The 18,713-nt window shown below is 40.1% G+C and overlaps 1 protein-coding gene across 1 annotated transcript in view; it reads left to right on the top strand.

Annotated features, from left to right (window-relative positions):
• SLCO4C1 (solute carrier organic anion transporter family member 4C1) overlaps positions 1-17,866 on the top strand; it is a 67,724-nt gene extending 49,858 nt beyond the window's left edge. Inside the window, exons 11-13 of the mRNA XM_075593549.1 lie at positions 944-1,008; positions 13,886-14,023; positions 15,733-17,866. Coding sequence (XP_075449664.1) covers positions 944-1,008; positions 13,886-14,023; positions 15,733-15,857 — 328 coding nt within the window. The 3' untranslated portion in view covers positions 15,858-17,866. The remainder of the gene's footprint in view (positions 1-943; positions 1,009-13,885; positions 14,024-15,732) is intronic.
• The last annotated feature ends 847 nt before the right edge of the window (positions 17,867-18,713 follow it).

The following is an 18,713-nucleotide window of genomic DNA, read 5'->3' as shown; positions in this document are numbered from 1 at the left end:
TTAACTGAACTGTTGAATTTTTAACAGGTCTATCAACATGAATACTCCTTTTGACACTTCATCTCATGTAATGACTTTCTGTACAATCCTGGACACTTGAAAAGAACAGCTCCTAAGGCTAGAGGTTCTATAGTGTCTTCCAATGTCACTGTCTTACCCTTACACTGGTAACCACTTCTGCTCCCTTCTTTATCCTTTTATTGCTTTCGATCTGTAATCTGAATTCCTCCTGCAAGTTCCTTCTCTCTTCCTTCCTTAGCGCTCGGATCGCCGATATCAACCATTGACTTTAATGGCAGATATCGCCAATTTGGGCACAATACAGTGGATCATGTTTTGATGACTCTGGGACTGTGTATTTTCCAATTACCCTAAATTGCTTACCGAGGACATATCCAGCCCCCCCCCCTACACAAATGGAATTGGACTATATACCCTGCCTACAGTATATTTACATTTGCCCTGTGCAGTATAATTGTTTCAGCTAGACGTACTACGTTCTACTGTATCATTGCACAATGAACTCAATTAAAACATTAACTATAAAGTCATTAAGGACAGTGTTCATAATTTGAGTTTTTTTTTGTTACATTCCTAACATCTATTTCCGTGTTAATTTCTGCTGAATGTAGGTAAAAACAAAGAGATTGCATTTTCTGTTCAGCACACTAGGGTTTAATCATATTACTGCAGTCTATGCAGTCCAAACGACTTAAATTGGCTACTTGTAAGACATTGCTAGCATTTAATTGCTTTATTACAAATGTGTTTTTTTATTTTTTTCTATTCATTTTGGTGGCACTTTGTACTGAATTTTCTGTATATTGCTGTCACTTGAAGTAGCATGGGTTTATCAGAGTATTTGATATTTCTATTCTTCTAATTACAATATAAGAGGATGCAATTTTTACAATGTGAAGCAAATAATACATTTTTTTTTCAGGTGTGTACCAGACAAACAGCGATCTTTTGCTCTTGGTGTTCAGTGGTTATTTATTCGATTGCTGGGTAAATATTTAATTTCCTAAGTAATTAAAACATTGGTCTATAGATATTTATTATAAATAATGTATTTTATACTGAATGTACTAGAAAAGCAGTATTTGTTTTGTATTCCTCTTTGTACTATAGTGTACCATATAATTCAAGATGCTATGTTAGTGTAGCGCTGTTTCCCCACCCTATGGGAAATGTGGTGGTTACTGAGTGTGTGTTGCTTTACCTGTGGCTCACAGGAGGCCTGAATCTCAGCTGCTGGGAGCCAAGGGTGTACCTGATCCGTCTTGTGACAGCGCCTCCACCTGTGAGGGATCCTGACAGAGCCGGATAACCCCTTCACAGGACCCAATGCAATAAGATCACACACTTGTATTTAATAACAGTTTACTGATCACAGGTACAACTAGATCTATCATTAACCCACATACAATATAGGCCTCGCACGGTCGTAGCCCCACCGTGCCCTCCAACCGTAGTGTCCACCCCTGATGGGATTTCCCCAAAGTACTGAGGGGCCCCTGGGCACCCATCCTCACTGGTATCCACAAGAGCCAAAACACCCAATATGTGAGACATCACTGCCCACAGTAACTGAAAGTGTTATAGTTGGTGCATGTTGTGAGGTACCTGCCGAAAGGGATCCACTGATCCAGCGACGTCGATGTCAGCGAATCCTCCGCCTCTGCTGTGTTAATCCTATGGGCCATTAAGAATCTCACAGAAATGTTGAGGCATTTACTGTGAGACTGCCCCAGAATTTCCCAGGCATGAGTTCTAATACTGGTGGCTGCATCTGTAGTTCTTGTGGTGCTGCTGACCCATCATCCGGGATTCATTACACCAAAATGCAAAGTATCATGCCATGATCTGGCAGTAATTTCCTTTCATTTAAATAGCAGTTATTTATACAAAAAATGCAATGACCCGGCGCTTCAGGCTACAACAATACCCCAGTCCAATGATTAGTCCATATAGATATGGAAAGTTCTTTTCAATATTCCAGCTGATGGAGCGATGGTGATCCAATTGCTGGCTGCTGGTTCCGAACTCCTCCTAGTATGTAATGGACAAAAAGGAAAAGACCATTGCGCAGCCACAAGAATCCATAAATAACTCCACAACAGATTAAAGTAATGAACTTACAGACTTGCTGTGTTATTGTTCCTTTGAGACAATCTGTGCTTTTAACCTCTTCTCTTCCAGATATCACAAATCCCACGTGTTGTATGTCTATCCTCCAGGTTTTCTGTCTGTTCACAGCATTACCACTTGGTCATAGTTCCCATGTGTTCCCAGAAAGGAAATAACATGAAAGATGATGGTGCAGATAGACAAAAATGTATTACAATAAAAATAAAAAACAGCCAGGGCTTACTCACATAAACCAGGCTGTGTAAAAACAGCTGACAACGTGCCGTCCGCAGCTTGATACAATCAGGTAGGGAGGCTTCTGGGAGGATGGTGCTATTGTTGTTTGCAAACCCTGAAGTGGCGTCTAACTCTCAGTAGTTACTCTGCGAGATTCGCCCCCTCTATTTGCTATAGCTTCCTCTATCTCAGCTTGAGGTGGCCAGCACTGCAGAATGTGCTCTGCTCACCTCTCTGGGTAACTGCCGTCAGCCCGCGCTAAGCCTCGTGATGTCACACTCTGGTGTCTCTCCTGATCTCTATGCTCCTGCTTCTGAAGACCGTGTCAGTTCTAGCTCCTCCCTCTCCACATGTATTGTATCAAGCTGCGGACGGTACGTTGTCAGCTGTTTTTACACAGCCTGGTTTATGTGAGTAAGCCCTTGGCTGTTTTTTATTTTTATTGTAATAAATTTTTGTCTATCTGCACCATCATCTTTCATGTTATTTCCTTTCTGGGAACACATGGGAACTATGACCAAGTGGTAATGCTGTGAACAGACAGAAAACCTGGAAGATAGACATACAACACGTGGGATTCGTGATATCTGGAAGAGAAGAGGTTAAAAGCACAGATTGTCTCAAAGGAACAATAACACAGCAAGTCTGTAAGTTCATTACTTTAATCTGTTGTGGAGTTATTTATGGATTCTTGTGGCTGCGCAATGGTCTTTTCCTTTTTGTCCATTACATACTAGGAGGAGTTCGGAACCAACAGCCAGCAATTGGATCACCATCGCTCCATCAGCTGGAATATTGAAAAGAACTTTCCATATCTATATGGACTAATCATTGGACTGGGGTATTGTTGTAGCCTGAAGCGCCGGGTCATTGCATTTTTTGTATAATTGTCTGTAATGAGTTTGTGAGGAATTTGTTTGGCAGAGACCCCGTGGCAGCTTTCACTTAGCAATAAACTTATTATTCACACATTGTATTTACACTTTATATATTTTTTTGCGCTGAGTTATAGGGTATATCTTTTTTTAGTTTTTTAAATAGCAGTTACTGCTGGATTGGGTGCAATATCCTGCATCGTGGATTGATGAATCCCGGCCCTAGGGATGGGTATGCCGTTTTTAACACTAACTATATGGGAAGTATGTTTAATGTGGTAACTTCATAGGGAAACGCACTCCATATTCTAAAATGTTTTAGAATAAAAAGTTACCCTATTTCCTCGATTCTAAGATGCTATCGATTCTAAGATGCACCCTTGATTTAATAAAACAATTTTGGGGAAAAAAACCACTATATTAAATGTGCAGATTTTTTTTTTTAACTAGCAGACAATACCATACGTTTATCTACACTAGAGAGAGGCAGACACAGAATGGGGGGAGAGAGAAACAGACACAGAATGGGGGGAGAGAGACAGTATCGGATGAGCGGAGAGAGAATGGATGGGAGGAAGGAGAGAATGGAGGGAAGGAGGGAGGGAGAGAATGTATGGAAGAGAGGGAGGGAGGGAAGGAGAGAAGGGGGGGAGAGGGAAGGGGAGGAGAGAATTGAGGGAAAGAGAGAATGGAGGAAAGGGGGAGGGAGACACAGAGACACACACACACTTTTTTACCGCCCCGCCGGACAGCTGATAGTCGCACGTGGGGAGGAATGGGAGATGCAGCTGGCGGCACTTCTGCTGTTGCACCGCCCAGTTGGCGATCGCCCGGGGTAGAGGGGGGCTTAGAATAAAAAAAAACACGGTATTTATTAAGTTCAATGTTTCGGTGTCATAACTACATCAAAACATTGACCGTAATAAATAAGTTTTTATTCTAAAACACTATATAGTCTGGATTGTATTTTCTCTTAAATTCCCATGATTTTGTAGCATTTTGCAGTATCTGTGGATAAACAGGACCCAGCATCTTTACGCAAATGGAGCAGAGGAGCCTCTGTTGTGAGTAAGGTGTGCAAAACTTATATCAAGTCTTCCCCTTGAGTATGTTTAATGGACATTTTGAAGGCCTACATTTAATATCTGTATATTACAGTGTATTATAGGCTAACGCTGTAAAATTCCAGGCATTATTGAAATCCCTGCTCTCTGATTGGATTAAATTCTGGGCATTATTCACTCAGTAATAGCCCAGAATCTTGGCACCCTGACAAGTTTTTCAGCCAATCAGCTTTCAGTTCTCATCCACAAAGAGTGAGATCAGCTCTCAGCCAGGGAAGGTGATTGGACAGGAGGCACCAGCAAGGCACTGATGAAGGGAAAGGTTTGTGTGTCTGTCTGCTGCGTGTTTTGTGGATGTAGAGGGAGGCAGCAGAGTGTTTTGTTGATGTGTGTCTGCTGTGGGTTTAGAGGAGGGGCTGCAGTCTTTGTGTGTCTTCAGTATGTGTATTTTGTGGGTGGAGGAGGGGTACAGAGTGTTTTGTGTGTGTGTGTGTGTGTCTGCATTGTTTGTGTTTACAGGGGGGCTGCTGGTGTGTGTTTTGTGGATGTAGAGGGGGCAGCAGTCTGTTTTGTTGGTGTGTGTATGTGTGTCTGCAGTGTGTTTTGTGGGTGTAGAGGGGGCATCAGTGGGTGTAGTAGGTGGGGAGGGCTGCAGATTGTGTTTGTGTCTGCAGTTTTGTGGGTTTACAGTGGGTGTAGAGGGTGCTGCTGTGTGTATTTTGTGAGTGTAGAGGGGGTGCTATGTGTGATGTATGAGTCTTCAGTGTGTGTTTTGTGACTGTAGAGGGTGGAGGAGGGCTGCAGTGTGTTTTGTCAGTGTAGAGTAGTGGGGGGCCACAGAGTGTGTAGAGGGGACTGCAGAGTGTGTTTATGTATATAGACGGGGTTTGCAGAGTGTGTTTGTGTGTGTATAGAGGGGGGCTGTGTGTTTGTACAATTTCCTTTTAATAAACTTGCAGTAAAAGCAAAATGTAGACAATCATGCTGATAAAAATCAATATGACTACAAAAGTATCTTTTTTATGAAAAAATGTAAAAAATTAGATTAAAATACCGTATTTCCTCGATTCTAAGATGCACCTTTTTTCCGATTTTCACATGTCTGAAATCAGAGTGCGTCTTAGAATCGATGTTTTAAAAAATGTGGTTTTTTTTAAAGTGTCTGCTAGGGGGCACTAACCTCCTCCTTCTCACTTACCATGTTTCAGGAGAGGTCCCATGGCAGCGGAGGATGAAGCGTGCGGCGGCAGAACAGGTCCCACGTCTGCAGAGGATTGAAGTTAAGACAGCGGGTGGGCGGCGACGGAAGAAGAAGACCGTCAGAGCATGGGACCTGAGCATGAGAAGAGCAACATAGGAGAACGGCTGGGGATGAGCGCACTCGAAAGTTGACCGTGTCTGACTTCCAGTGTTACAGTGCGCTCCTCCCCAGCCGTTCTATGCCGCTCTCCTCATCAGGTCTCATGCTATGATGGTTTTCTCCTGCCGCCGCCACCCGCCTGTTGTCTTAACTTCAATCCTCTGCAGACGTGGGACCTGTACTGCCGCCACCACCTGCTTCGTCCACCGCTGACATGGGACGTCTCCTGAAACATGGTAAGTGAGAAGTAATTTTATTTTATTGTAAGACGCACCATCGATTTGGCACTTACAATCAATGGCGTCTTACAAGGAAATATGGTAAGCCTACATTTAGCCTGTAATAGTAATAATCCCCTCAGAACAGGGCATTACTGGCCAATAATGCCCTGGCTGGAAGACTTGAAGGCCCGAGTTGAACTCTTCCAGCCAGGGCATTATTGGCCAGTAATGCCCTATTCTGAGGGGTTTATTACTTCATTAATATTTTAAAAATTGTCGAACAACATTCTTTTCTACATTTTTCTCTACAAAATGTACCAAGCTTCTCTTGTTCCTTTGATGACTCCAGTATGTCTCAGAGAACCAGGGACCGGGTGAGCAGTTTCAGGTTGCATGTCATGCAGCTCATACCCAGAAATGTATTTAAATACTTTACCTAGTATTAAAATATACTATTAGCGCCACATTTACTGCGTAGAGCATTTATTTGGTGCTTTATCCGGATACGTTTTTTATATGTTGCAAGGAAACATACAAATGCATCCACTATTTTATCATGTAGTCTGGAGAGATTGCCTTACATTTGTTGTGGGTTTTTTTTATGCCTGCAATAATGATATGTTTCCTCTTAAATAAAACAAATAGGACACATATGCAAACAGCAATTCCTCCCAAAATAAAATATTTATTTGACATTACTTAAAGAAACCATAGCACCCCAAACTTCTAGGCTCCCGGATACCGAAATATTAATAGTTTTGTCAAAGAAAACCACAGATGCCACAGTAAATTAAATATCTCATCCACTGTGGCTTTCCTGCAGCCAGCAGTTCAGCTCCTGGGGCATTCTGGTTCAATTAAGGTTATAAAGAATATAACAAAAAGAAGTGTCCCGATCGGCACATGCAGGTTAATGGATAACCACTTAGCACTCTGTACTGCAACTATTTTTTGTACTGCACGTGTGTGGACTTTTAACTGTGGCTAAAAACAATTGCCATTTAATTTCATATAATATAAGTAATTGACCTGTCCTGTGGGAAGAAATTCATATTCTATGATTACAAGTTAACTAGGAAAATGCTATATTGTATACCGCATTGTGGAATGAGAGATTAAACCTAAGAAATCAGAGATTCATGAAACAGAATGAAAAATAGGCAAAACAAAATTTGAAACGCCATCAATTTGTGGATTTTGTCATCAAATTGTCCTAGTATTCTCAAACATTAGTTACAAATGGTAATGTCTGGCCAATTTAATTCTCCTGTATAGAGCACTCAGATCCAGTAGGAATGATTATATAGTTAAGACTCTCACTCAGTGCGGACGTCACTTAGGCCGTGTCCATTGTCAGTGCGTACTCGCGACCGTTGTGTGACATCACCCGATATTTAGCTGCAGTGATTTGTGGTCTAGGTAGATGCGACGGGGAGGTGTGTCGGGGTGTGTGGCCGTGACGTCACAGCTGGTTCGCCCTGATTGGGTGAACCGCTCACATGATGGTAAAGAAGGGGGTATGACCCCAAAAAGGTCCTGATGCTACCAAAACTTGCTATATAAGGTGAGCAGTCATAAAGTTCCTGTGTACAAAAAACGGAGGTGACCGCCACTATCAGCAGTAAATGAATTAGATAAATCACAATATAACAGAAACGCACGTGTAAAGGACTAACCGGGGTGGCGGCAAAAAAGGCAGTAACTGTATAGAAGTACAGGGCTACACATAGAGAGAGATACATGCCGCGATTAAGTCAAGAAAGAACAGAAACTGCTACCCTTGCCAGACCCCGTGTCACACGACGTATTACCCATCTCAGCTGGCTGGAATCCGTGAGTTCCCCAAAGAAGCTGGTATTGGTCTGTCCACCCTGCTGTAGCGCGGCTGCGTGCTCCTGCCGATCCGGTAGGTAATTGAAGCAGAGGAGAGATCCCGGCGGTCACTGCAAAGGCTCCATGAAGCTCAACCAAGCGTTATAATAGAAAAAACTTTATTGGTACAAAATGGTGAACATAGAAAAACCTAACGCGTTTCGTCCCGCGAAGGGACTTTATCAAATGATAAAGTCCCTTCGCGGGATGAAACGCGTTAGAGGTTTTTCTATGTTCACCATTTTGTACCAATAAATTTTTTTCTATTATAACGCTTGGTTGAGCTTCATGGAGCCTTTGCAGTGACCGCCGGAAACGCTCACATGACTTGGCCGTCGCGCCTCAGAATCTAATTGAACTGATTCAATGGCCGCAGTCATTGCCTAAAGGCATTGTGATCGCGCCACACACGCACTCCTCCGCACAGTCTCGCCGACCATGGATGCCGCCTTAGATAACGACGCGCACCAACGTACGTTTCACGTATAAATTACGCTTTTTCTAGGGTGGCTCCGCCTCACCTCTGGCTGCTTTTTATGTAGCCGATCGTGGCTATGGTGATTGGTAAGTGTCTGAAGCCTGAGTCCCATTTGGTTCAGGGAAGTCAATGATGGTCTGATTGTGTGTACTGACAGTTATATGCAGGATAAATTGTAGCAGACATTTCAAGTAATCTTTAATAGAACTTCCCCTGATAACATAGTATATTTCATTTCCACCAGGGGGTACCTAGTTATTTAAAAGTACAGGTTATAGGCTGCAGAGTATTGTAAAAGACACCAACTATATAGATAGGAACCGATAGGTCCTTTAAAGTACACATAGGGCTGAAAACCAGTCCTGTTTTTTTCTTTCTTAGTGTACTCACAATAAAACGATACCTACTACCAGGATGTAACCTCACTATCCCGTGGCATCATTAGAACCAAGAGGGTCTCAGATGACTGTGAAGTCTGGCAATTTTTACTTGTGTGTTGAGTTTGTGTCTTTTCTTGTTAGCACCTTTTCTACATTTAATTCCAATAAAAATTAAGTCTTAACTATGTATTCCAATTATTCCAAATAATATATATCATTCCAACTGGATCTGAGTGCTCTATAAAGGAGCTCTTGTTATGCCTTTGCAAGTTCTTTCTCCTTATGCATATTTGCTCCTGAGCAGCTCTCCAACAAACATTTTGACTGTTGCAAGAGCCTTCCTATCTCCCCACCCTTTCCTTTCCCCTCTCCCTACACAATTTAATTCTCACACTATTGTGTGGTATCACACAAGCCTATAAATAATCCTAGTTTCCACTGACGGTTGAGGAACTAGCAACAAAGTTGTCCAGAAAGGCCTTCTTTTGCCTGTCACAACGATCAAGCACTGTAGGCAAACAAAAATTTAAATACTGAATATAACTTCGAAAAAACACAAAAAAAAGATAAACTGCTCACTAACAAATATTTTGTGATATGTAGATGTAAATGTGAATTGCGCTCTCAAATGCCTAGAGAGGCATTGGGTGCACCTGATGAGCAGAATAAGGTATATTACCAAAATTAGAAGGAAAGGAGTGTTATCACCCTCTCTCTAACTAGAATCTCATTTATGGATGCACTCCGGGACTATTAAAACATAGCATTTATTAATTGTAAAACTAAAAAAGTCCACCAAATGAAATATAAGTGATAAATATGTGTGTAGTGTGATAAAAATAGGGTGGGAGTGGGACAGGTGTGGTACGGTTAAACCCAAGGTGTATTGCCAAATGTTAACTAATTACCAAATAGTGTAATATATAAATGGTAAATATTGCAATGTAACCACCTAAATACTGAATACAACTTCAACTCACATTATTGCTACTTGAAAAGAATTACGTTTAATATTACAGCTGAACCCCATTATAACACGGTGCTCGGGGGCCACAGAATGAAACCGCGTTATAACCCGGATTGCGATAAAAATGTATTGATTTATTTTTAAACAAAATGGCAGTCGCAATCAGGGGTTCCGCGAGGACTTACCCGGCATCTGCAGCTCTCTCCCTACTTCATCAGCTTCAGGTGGGGGGGGGGGGGGAGCGTAGGTGTGTGTGTGTTGAGGAATTTGTTTAAATAGGGCTCTTGTTGCCTGCCCTTTCCCCTATGGCATTTGACATCCAAAGACTACATCTCTCAGCATGCTCGCTGCCTGACAGAGCCTCTCTGATTGACCGATTTCGATTTCACAGCACACTCTGCATGTGTGTGTGTGTGTGCAAGGAGGAAGCCTAGCACCCTGAATGCTGACTGAAAAGGGGTAAGTGGGCTGTTATTGTCACAAAGCATTGCTGCTAATGGTGGGGCAGAAAATAGTGTGTGTTGCTTGGTCTCATTGTCTTTGCATTCCTCCCCAATGTAGCTTCAGATCACTAATTTATTCCCGTCCTTGCACACTGAAAACAGTAAGATAACTAGCAACTTATTAATATTTAACTGGAGCTTTCAGGTAGAAATTAGTATGCCAGGTAGAGTGTAATCAATGTATTTTAACGATCCACTGATTGGATATGTTTAGATGTTTAGTTTTTTTCTGAAATGGATCAGTTTACCTTAGGAGATTGAATCAAAGAACAGATATATATATATATATATATATATATATATATATAAATATATATATATATATATATATATATATATATATATATACAGTGGTTGACAAATCACCAAAAAATCTACTCGCCACACAAAAAAATCTACTCGCCACCTAGTACCAAACGTGTGCTGCTTGGGCCAATATTTACTCGCCCGGGGGTTAAATCCACTCGCCCGGGGCGAGCAAATGTATAGGTTTGTCGAACACTGTATATATATATATATATATATATATATATATATATATATATATATATATATATATATATATATATATAAAATCCAAAAAACAAACGCACTCCACTTGAAAGTAAACGAAGTTTGGTGCTTATCCCATAACATAATAATAGACCATACGATACCGGTTGAAGCACGACATCAAGGGACAGCACACAGGTACATTGATCACAAATTCTTTGTACTGAAAAAGAGACACAAAAAACGTGCACAACCTTGAGAAAGGTCCCACTGGGCGACCGAAACGTCGTTTTTTGTGTCTTTTTTTCAATACAAAGAATTTGTGATCAACTTACCTGTGTGCTGTCCCTTGATGTTGTGCTTCAACCAGTATCGTATGGTCTATATATATATATTATATATATATATAAAGTCAAGATTAGGTGGGTGTGGGCATTTGAGCTTGCTGGGTTTGTGTGTGCTAATTATTTTCTGACTGGAATCAGTTGTATGGAGGTTGTGGCACCTCCCCCAGAGCTCATGTCACCTCCCCCTTTTTAATGGTGGATCTTCTCATCTTGCTGCAGGTAAGGAATCTATTATGGTTCTTCCCACTCATACAGAGGTACAGGGAACAGAATGCAGTGTAGTGTAGGACTTGCACTTATTATGGTTTACCTTGACGATTTGGTGTTCAAGCTTATGATGCTTTGGCCAAAATATCTAACTAAAAAAACCCTATTTTATTATTATTAGTATTAGCTTTATTATTAGTACTGAAGCATTATTTCTTGTAATTATCACCATGTATGTTTTGTCATTTGGATGTAGCACTGGGCACCCCCTGTTGTTTGATATATATATATATATATATATATATATATATATATATATATATACTTAGTTAAGTTATGGTGGGTAAAAAAAGTGACAAAAACCCTCCACAGCAAAGCATATAGCAAATGGAAATATTACTGTATGCTCATTTGCATGTCTTAGGCCGAGTCCATAGAAGGACAGGCCGTGCTGAGGCGTGCGGACGCTCCACGCTGAGCCCCTGCATCCTCAATGAGGATGCCTTGAGAGGGGGCTCACGCGAGCGTCCGCAGGCGTGCTAACGAGATGGAGGTTTCAGCCGAGCGCCAAGCTGTTTTTCAGCGCGCTGTCGGCTGAAAACCTCCAATCACAGCACAGCAGTGTCGACGTCACGGCGCTGTGACGTCAGCGCCGTGACGTCGACGTCAGTGCGGCGCGGGCGATTGGCCCAGCGGCGTCACTGCCCCGCCTCCAACCACCTCCCCCCGGCTCCAATCGCGCCCGCTGGCTCGCCTGTATGGGCATGAAATCGCCCAGATTTCAGCAGGCGAGCCTCAACGTCAGCGCGGCTCGGATCGCATCACCCCTCTATGGCCCGGGCCTTAGACAGGTCTGCAACCCCGCCTTTCACCATTATCACCCAGCACACAGCACTTCCACTGCAGCAAGGGATTCTGGGAAATGACATGCAAATGGACACACAGTGTCACCTTTTGCTTCAAAACCATTTTTAACATGGTTCCCTATAGGCTTAAGCTTGCTGCATGGTCACAGCTTTGAGCACAGCCAGGGTTAAGATGCATAGCCAGAAAACCCACCCGAAACGGTTGTCTGCGGAGAGAATACACAAACCAAAAAAACAGATAAAAAAATACAAGCACACACCCAAAGTGGCCACAAAGTCTAGTTGACGCCTTGACTTCACTCACTAGCTCAAAGAAATAAAAAAACAAACGAAAAGAGATATCTGACTGTATTTTTTTGCTTTTTTTCCCCCCATTTAGTATCATAGCAAATAATGACTGCTGATAATTAGAGATAGTATTTTGATTGAGAAAGTAAAAGTAAAAAAGAGACTTAGGGGCTTATGCAGAGAGGATAGAGAAGGGAAATAGCGCCATCTTTTGGCGAAAATACGCACCAAAGAAGCTTGTCCCGCAGAGAACATGGCGAGATTCACAAAATCCGCCACAGCAGGTTTCTTTACTTTAAAAATTGCCAAACACGTGGCGAAAGTGGTAAATTCGCCATGTTAAAATAGGGAGTTATGCAAGTAGCATCGATGCGCTGGAACGCGCCATTCTGCCCTATAACATAGCGAGTTCCATGTCGCCAGAAAAACTTGGCAATTTTGATACCATCTGAAAAATGAGGTTACGCAGCTTTCTGCATACGCCCATAACTTACTCCAATTCTGTGGCTATTATCCTGCCGTTTTCACATTAAATAAGTTCCTCTCTGCTTAAGCCTCTTAATGTTTGTTTATAAATTATACTAACATACTAACTGTATTTATAAATGTATTTAATCAAAATACAAAAATATATTTCCTTTGAAAGCAGCGATCATATACAGATGTATACAGGCATACCCCGCTTTAAGTACACTCACTTTAAGTACACTCGCGAGTAAGTACATATCGCCCAATAGGCAAACGGCAGCTCGCGCATGCGCCTGTCATCACGTACTGAACAGCAATACCGGCTTCCTACCTGTACCGAAGCTGTGCGCAAGCAGGGAGACTATAGAGCCTGTTACAAATGCGTTATTTACATCAGTTATGCACGTATATATCGATTGCAGTTCAGTACATGCATCGATAAGTGGGAAAAAGTAGTGCTTCACTTTAAGTACATTTTCACTTTACATACATGCTCCAGTCCCATTGCGTACGTTAATGCGTGGTATGCCTGTATGTATATATGTATATGTGTATGTACAGTGGTTGACAAATCACCAAAAAATCTACTCGCCACACAAAAAAATCTACTCGCCACCTAGTACCAAACGTGTGCTGCTTGGGCCAATATTTACTCGCCCGGAGGTTAAATCCACTCGCCCGGGGCGAGCAAATGTATAGGTTTGTCGAACACTGTGTATGTATATGTACAAGCCTAATCGTCTTCGTTGCTGTGGTCACACGCGGTCTTGCGGCACTAAGTGATTAATACGGTGGCTGGTCCCATTCAGAAGCATAGACCCACCGTAGCTCCATTGCAGCAGGCATGGAGGTCACCAGGAACTTTCATGCAATAGTGCCCCAAATAACATTATTGTAGTTTAATGAGTGACCCTCATTTTATTTTCTCGCCATCTATGGAGAGTTAAACTTGAAGTGAAATTAGAATTTGACCTGTATGTGACGTTTTAGAGACTTAAAAAAGGGATTGTGGATCTTGAGTGCTTTCTGATAGTATTTATGGCAAAAATGTATGTGTTGAACTTTATTGCATAGTTTTACAGTTCATTAAATGAACAGGAATGACTTATAAATGAGTTCTGTTTTCATAGGTTCTATTCCTGGACCAATTCTATTTGGTGTAATAATAGACAGTACTTGTATTTTATGGAACGTGAATGAGTGTGGAATAAAAGGAGCATGCTGGACCTACAATAATTCAAAAACGGCCTACAGTCTGGCTGCTATCAGTAAGTAACAACTGTATTTAAGAGTCATAATGGAAATGTTAACGTCTGTTGCCCTAAAGTCCAGTTAATGTAAAAAGATTACTTTTAGTCACTTTTGTGCATTTTCTTCAACTTCTTTCTTCAATTAAGTGCTCTATAAATGCTTTTAGCTTTTAACATTTACATGCTAAACACTCATGATTAGTAGATAAAAAAAAAATGTTTCACTTCATTTAGTACAGTGGTTTTTAAACCTCTCTGAGCCAAACCAGGTTTCTGAGGAAACCACCAACTATTCTATTCATTGCAATTTAGGTACATTTACCTGTGTGAAAATGCATTGCTTATCCCTAAAACCTAGGCACACACTGTATGTACTTCAAACCTTAAAAAAAGTCATACTGTATGTATGAAGACTTCATATATATGACGCATAATTTGTTTTTTAAAATGATTTTTGATGCATCAACTCATGTTAATACCTGATTGATACAATTTAAAACAGAATTGTGTGTATTTTTATTTATAACTAGTATTTGGAAATTTAAATTAGTGCTATATTATTAATAATAGGCATATTCAAAAAGAATACATTTTCTTAATGAAACATCTGTGCTATATCAAATACATTTTCGGGTTGATATATAGTAACTTAATTCTGTGCTAACACTATTAACAGTGCAGATGTAGCAATACTTACTGTCCCAGGAGTTGCGGCTGAAAAACCTTAAAGTTGCGGCTCCAGAGATAGCGCCGCTGGGGGGTCCATGCTTTCGGCTCACACACCCTGTAGGAATAATCCTCCGGCACTGGGGCAGTCATGGTCGCAGGCCCGCAGCTTGTCCCAGTGCTGAAAACAGTACGTTTTGCTACTTGTGAATGTTTAGCGTTTATGCAAAATTGAACTGGGCAGAACATTTTGATGCACTTCCTCCTTTTTTGGTGCAGAGAAACATTATTTTTTAGTACAAGCCATTGACATCTGCACACCCTGTGCAGTCCATTTCTGTGCGTCAAAAAATAGAAAGTGCTGTTAGGACATAGGTGCACACAAGTGGAATTTTAAATGAGGTTTCTCTGAGCTAATTTTGCGGCAGAAAAGCTGTGTGACTGGGGGTCCCTGAGGAGAGGATTGAAAACCACTGATTTAGCGCTTGAACATTAAGTAGCCATATCAGAGTATAACAAAGCCCCATACAAATATGTAATACTTATTGATTAGTAACTTACTTACTCCAGAAAGAAAATCATTCATTTTACTTTTTAGTATTGAAACATGTTAATTAATTAATTAATGTAATGAATATTGACCATTGATATCCTTTTTCATTAAACTAAGATTACACAAGTTTTTCCAAGAACTATAATATTACCCAGATCAGCAGAGATATACAAATAATGACCAATTTGTATTACATGTGAAATGTACAGTATAGGCATAACTCCTTATGGTTATGAATACATTAATGTTACATTTAAATGTCAACTAATAATCTGCAGCTATGTAAAGCATTTTCACAGGGTCAGTTGAAATTCTTTTAAGATTATAGTCTCGGTAAGCAACCTTTATCATCCACTAACTGATTTAGAACCAGATATGTTTAGCTTTCTAATTTAGGAATATTGTTTTTTTTTATTATATAAATTTACTGGAATATTGTGGGCAAGTGGAGAAAATACAGCCATAATGTGCAGAAACTAATTATATACTCTACTTTTGTCACATTTAGGTGCAGTTTGCAAAATCCTCACTATTGTTTTCCTTTTCATTGCAATTTGTATTTACAAACCTCCACAAAGAAAAGCAGAGTCTTTGCAAGACAACAGCACGATAATCTCCTCGGTGTCCCTATGAATCTTCCAAAACATACAAGAAATAAACCACAGAAAACATCCAAAGATCAGTTATGGACATGTTAGATGTGTAGCCCCTATCCGGCCATAGGGATACACTCCAAGGAATACTGTATCTAGATTCTCTCTTTGATATTACATACAGGCTCAGGGGTTTTACCCTCAGCTGAGATTTTGGCCAAGGGTCGGTCAATGTATGTGTAATAAACTCATTAGGTGCCAGGAACCTTTAACAATAACTGGTGTCTTTTAAACAAACCAACATAAATAAGATACAGGTAGTAGATTATAATATTAGTTTCATTGTTTTAGTTGTTGTTGTAATTGTTCACTTTGCCAGGAAACAAACTTATCTTCAAGAAAATACAGGTCGAATTTGTCCCAAGAAAAGTTGCTTAAAATAAGCATCTACTGTAGGCCGCACCTTGATAGTTCTCCACAGTTTTGCACTGAAAACTAAGCTGGGTGAACTATAGGTAGTCATTGATTTGGCTCCTGTAGCTGGATGATAACCATCATGGTCGGTTACATTGCTCACAGATGTATTTAAGTGTTTGCTCTTGCTTGAATTCCTATAATACCAGGCACCTCACTAATGTTTTACTTTCACGCGACTCTCCGTGATACTCTCATAGCTTCAGATGTTCCATCAATAAATAGTAGCAAAACAATCAGAAACAATAAAATAACCCTGAGTTTAGGAAAATAAAATCTACTGAAACCATAATTGAACTGGAACCTTGAAACTTGTAACTTAGAATTGGGAACTTAACAATTTAGGAACTGAACTGAAAGGGATAGGCTAGTAATTTATACTGTAAAGTTGACTTCTACCTCCCAGTGATATAGGCTTAAGAGTAATCTAAAGGGCCAAACGGGTGACATACTGTACTCACACGACTATAGAAAACTTAATTTCTAAGTAGCTGATCCAGAGGGGTTGGTTAGAGATGTATGGTATTGTTTAATTAAAAACAATAATTCACAAGCTATCTTAAAGTACCAAAATCTGTTGAAGTACTGCATATTTAATGCTTGTGAAAACATTCACTTAGAAGAATTAGGGAAAGGTTATATTACAATTGGAAGTCAGGCTAATAATACATTCAGCATGATTTCAGTTGTTATGCTAAAAAGTGTTTGTAAGAATCTAAGGGAGTCATTTGTGAAAGTATCCAGCCTGCAAAATCTAGGGGGAAAATTTTACCAATCCAGAGTCTCATTAAAAATCATATTGATTTCAATTACAACGTTTTTCCTTCATACAGTACATGCAAATTTGATGCAGTTTTTTGCCCCAGTTTTGCAGCAAAAGATTTTGATAAATTACCTCCTAATTGATTAGCTAAAGTTAGTGTCACAAGTCTTTATTTAGATTTCTACCTCTTACAAAACAGATGTTTTTCCATTTATCTGAAACATATTATTTTCTATAATTGTTACATTTTACCCAGTGATTATTTATTATTGATTGGTAATATCATCTTAAAGAGCCATGAATCACTATGCGGTGATTGAGAGACACCAATATCTGTGATGTTGGGAAAATAATCTAGGTGCAATCTTTTTTTGGGCTCCAAAAAACCATAGTGCAATTAAACTAGAAAATGCCTTTAAATGTTTAATAAATCAGAAATAATTAAAGATTTATTTACCACAGTGCCCACACTACAACGGATGGAGTGCTGGAATTGTGGGATTTTCTTTTCTTGAATAAGTCTATGTACTAATTACCATAAATGTAATGTTCGGCAAAGAAACAAATATATAACGTGTATGCGCCTGTGTACAATGAAACGTTCTTCCTATTGTGCGCCTTAAGTGTCAAAAAATGTTTTTTAGTCAGATTTATTGGCACAAACTAGTCGGATGCCTATGATGCACAGATGTAAATGGTATGCACTAAAAAGTTGAAACTGTGTCAAAAACATACATCTAATTGAGCATGACATTCGGTAAATCCTAAAAAGTCTGTTTATATTGTGAGCAAATTAAAGTGTCTCATTCCGGGCTTTGTATCAATTATTTTTAAGTTAGGTTTGCACTTTTTTTTCCCACTACAATTTCCACTACAATGACGCATATCTTTTTGTTAAGTATAAGTACATACTCTGATGTTTACAGCAGTGTACCACCCACTTTGCAGATTGATAAACTGCACCACAATGATCAAGGAAAAAGGTACCATGGGGTACAATGGACGTTTTTCTTTGGTATATACTGTATGGTGCATCTTTTGCTCTATTTTTGGCCCAGTTTTGCAGACAAGAGATTTTGATTCATAACATACCTAATTTGTAAACAGCAACATATTCATTAGTGGTTGTTAACAGCAACTCCCTCAAATGATCCTGAACAATCGCTGTGATGTAAAGAATAATATTATCTTTTATTTACAGACGTAGCAAACATTATTACCCCCAATAAAGGGCAATCTATGGAGGTGGATTTTTTTGCAAATTATTTTTGTAAATATATATATATATATACACACACACACACACAGTCAAAGCAGATGGCACTCACGTGAATCCAGGAAAGTATTGGTGCTTGTCCCATAGAGCAGAAATAGCAAATGTATCCTCACCGGGCAGACTCTGCAACAAGACCTTCCAGCAAAGAAGAAGCAGCACACAAACGGTTAAAAAATATAGGATTGTATTGGAGGTAAGTGGCACACACACACCAACGTTTCGGTCCTCTACATCTATATGATGTAGCGGTATCTATACCATGTTAGCCGAGCATACCATTGTAACACCGCCAGAAGAAGAGAGGCCAGTGTATCTCGAAAGCTCGCACATATAAAAGCATTTTGTTAGCCACAGAACGTTATTTTCTATTCGTTTTTGATTCT

The sequence above is a fragment of the Ascaphus truei genome, chromosome 1 (assembly GCF_040206685.1).
Source record: "Ascaphus truei isolate aAscTru1 chromosome 1, aAscTru1.hap1, whole genome shotgun sequence".
In the NCBI taxonomy this organism is placed as follows: Eukaryota; Metazoa; Chordata; class Amphibia; order Anura; family Ascaphidae; genus Ascaphus; species Ascaphus truei.
Note: the sequence above shows the minus strand (reverse complement) of the source record. Positions and strands in the feature narration are given on the sequence as shown.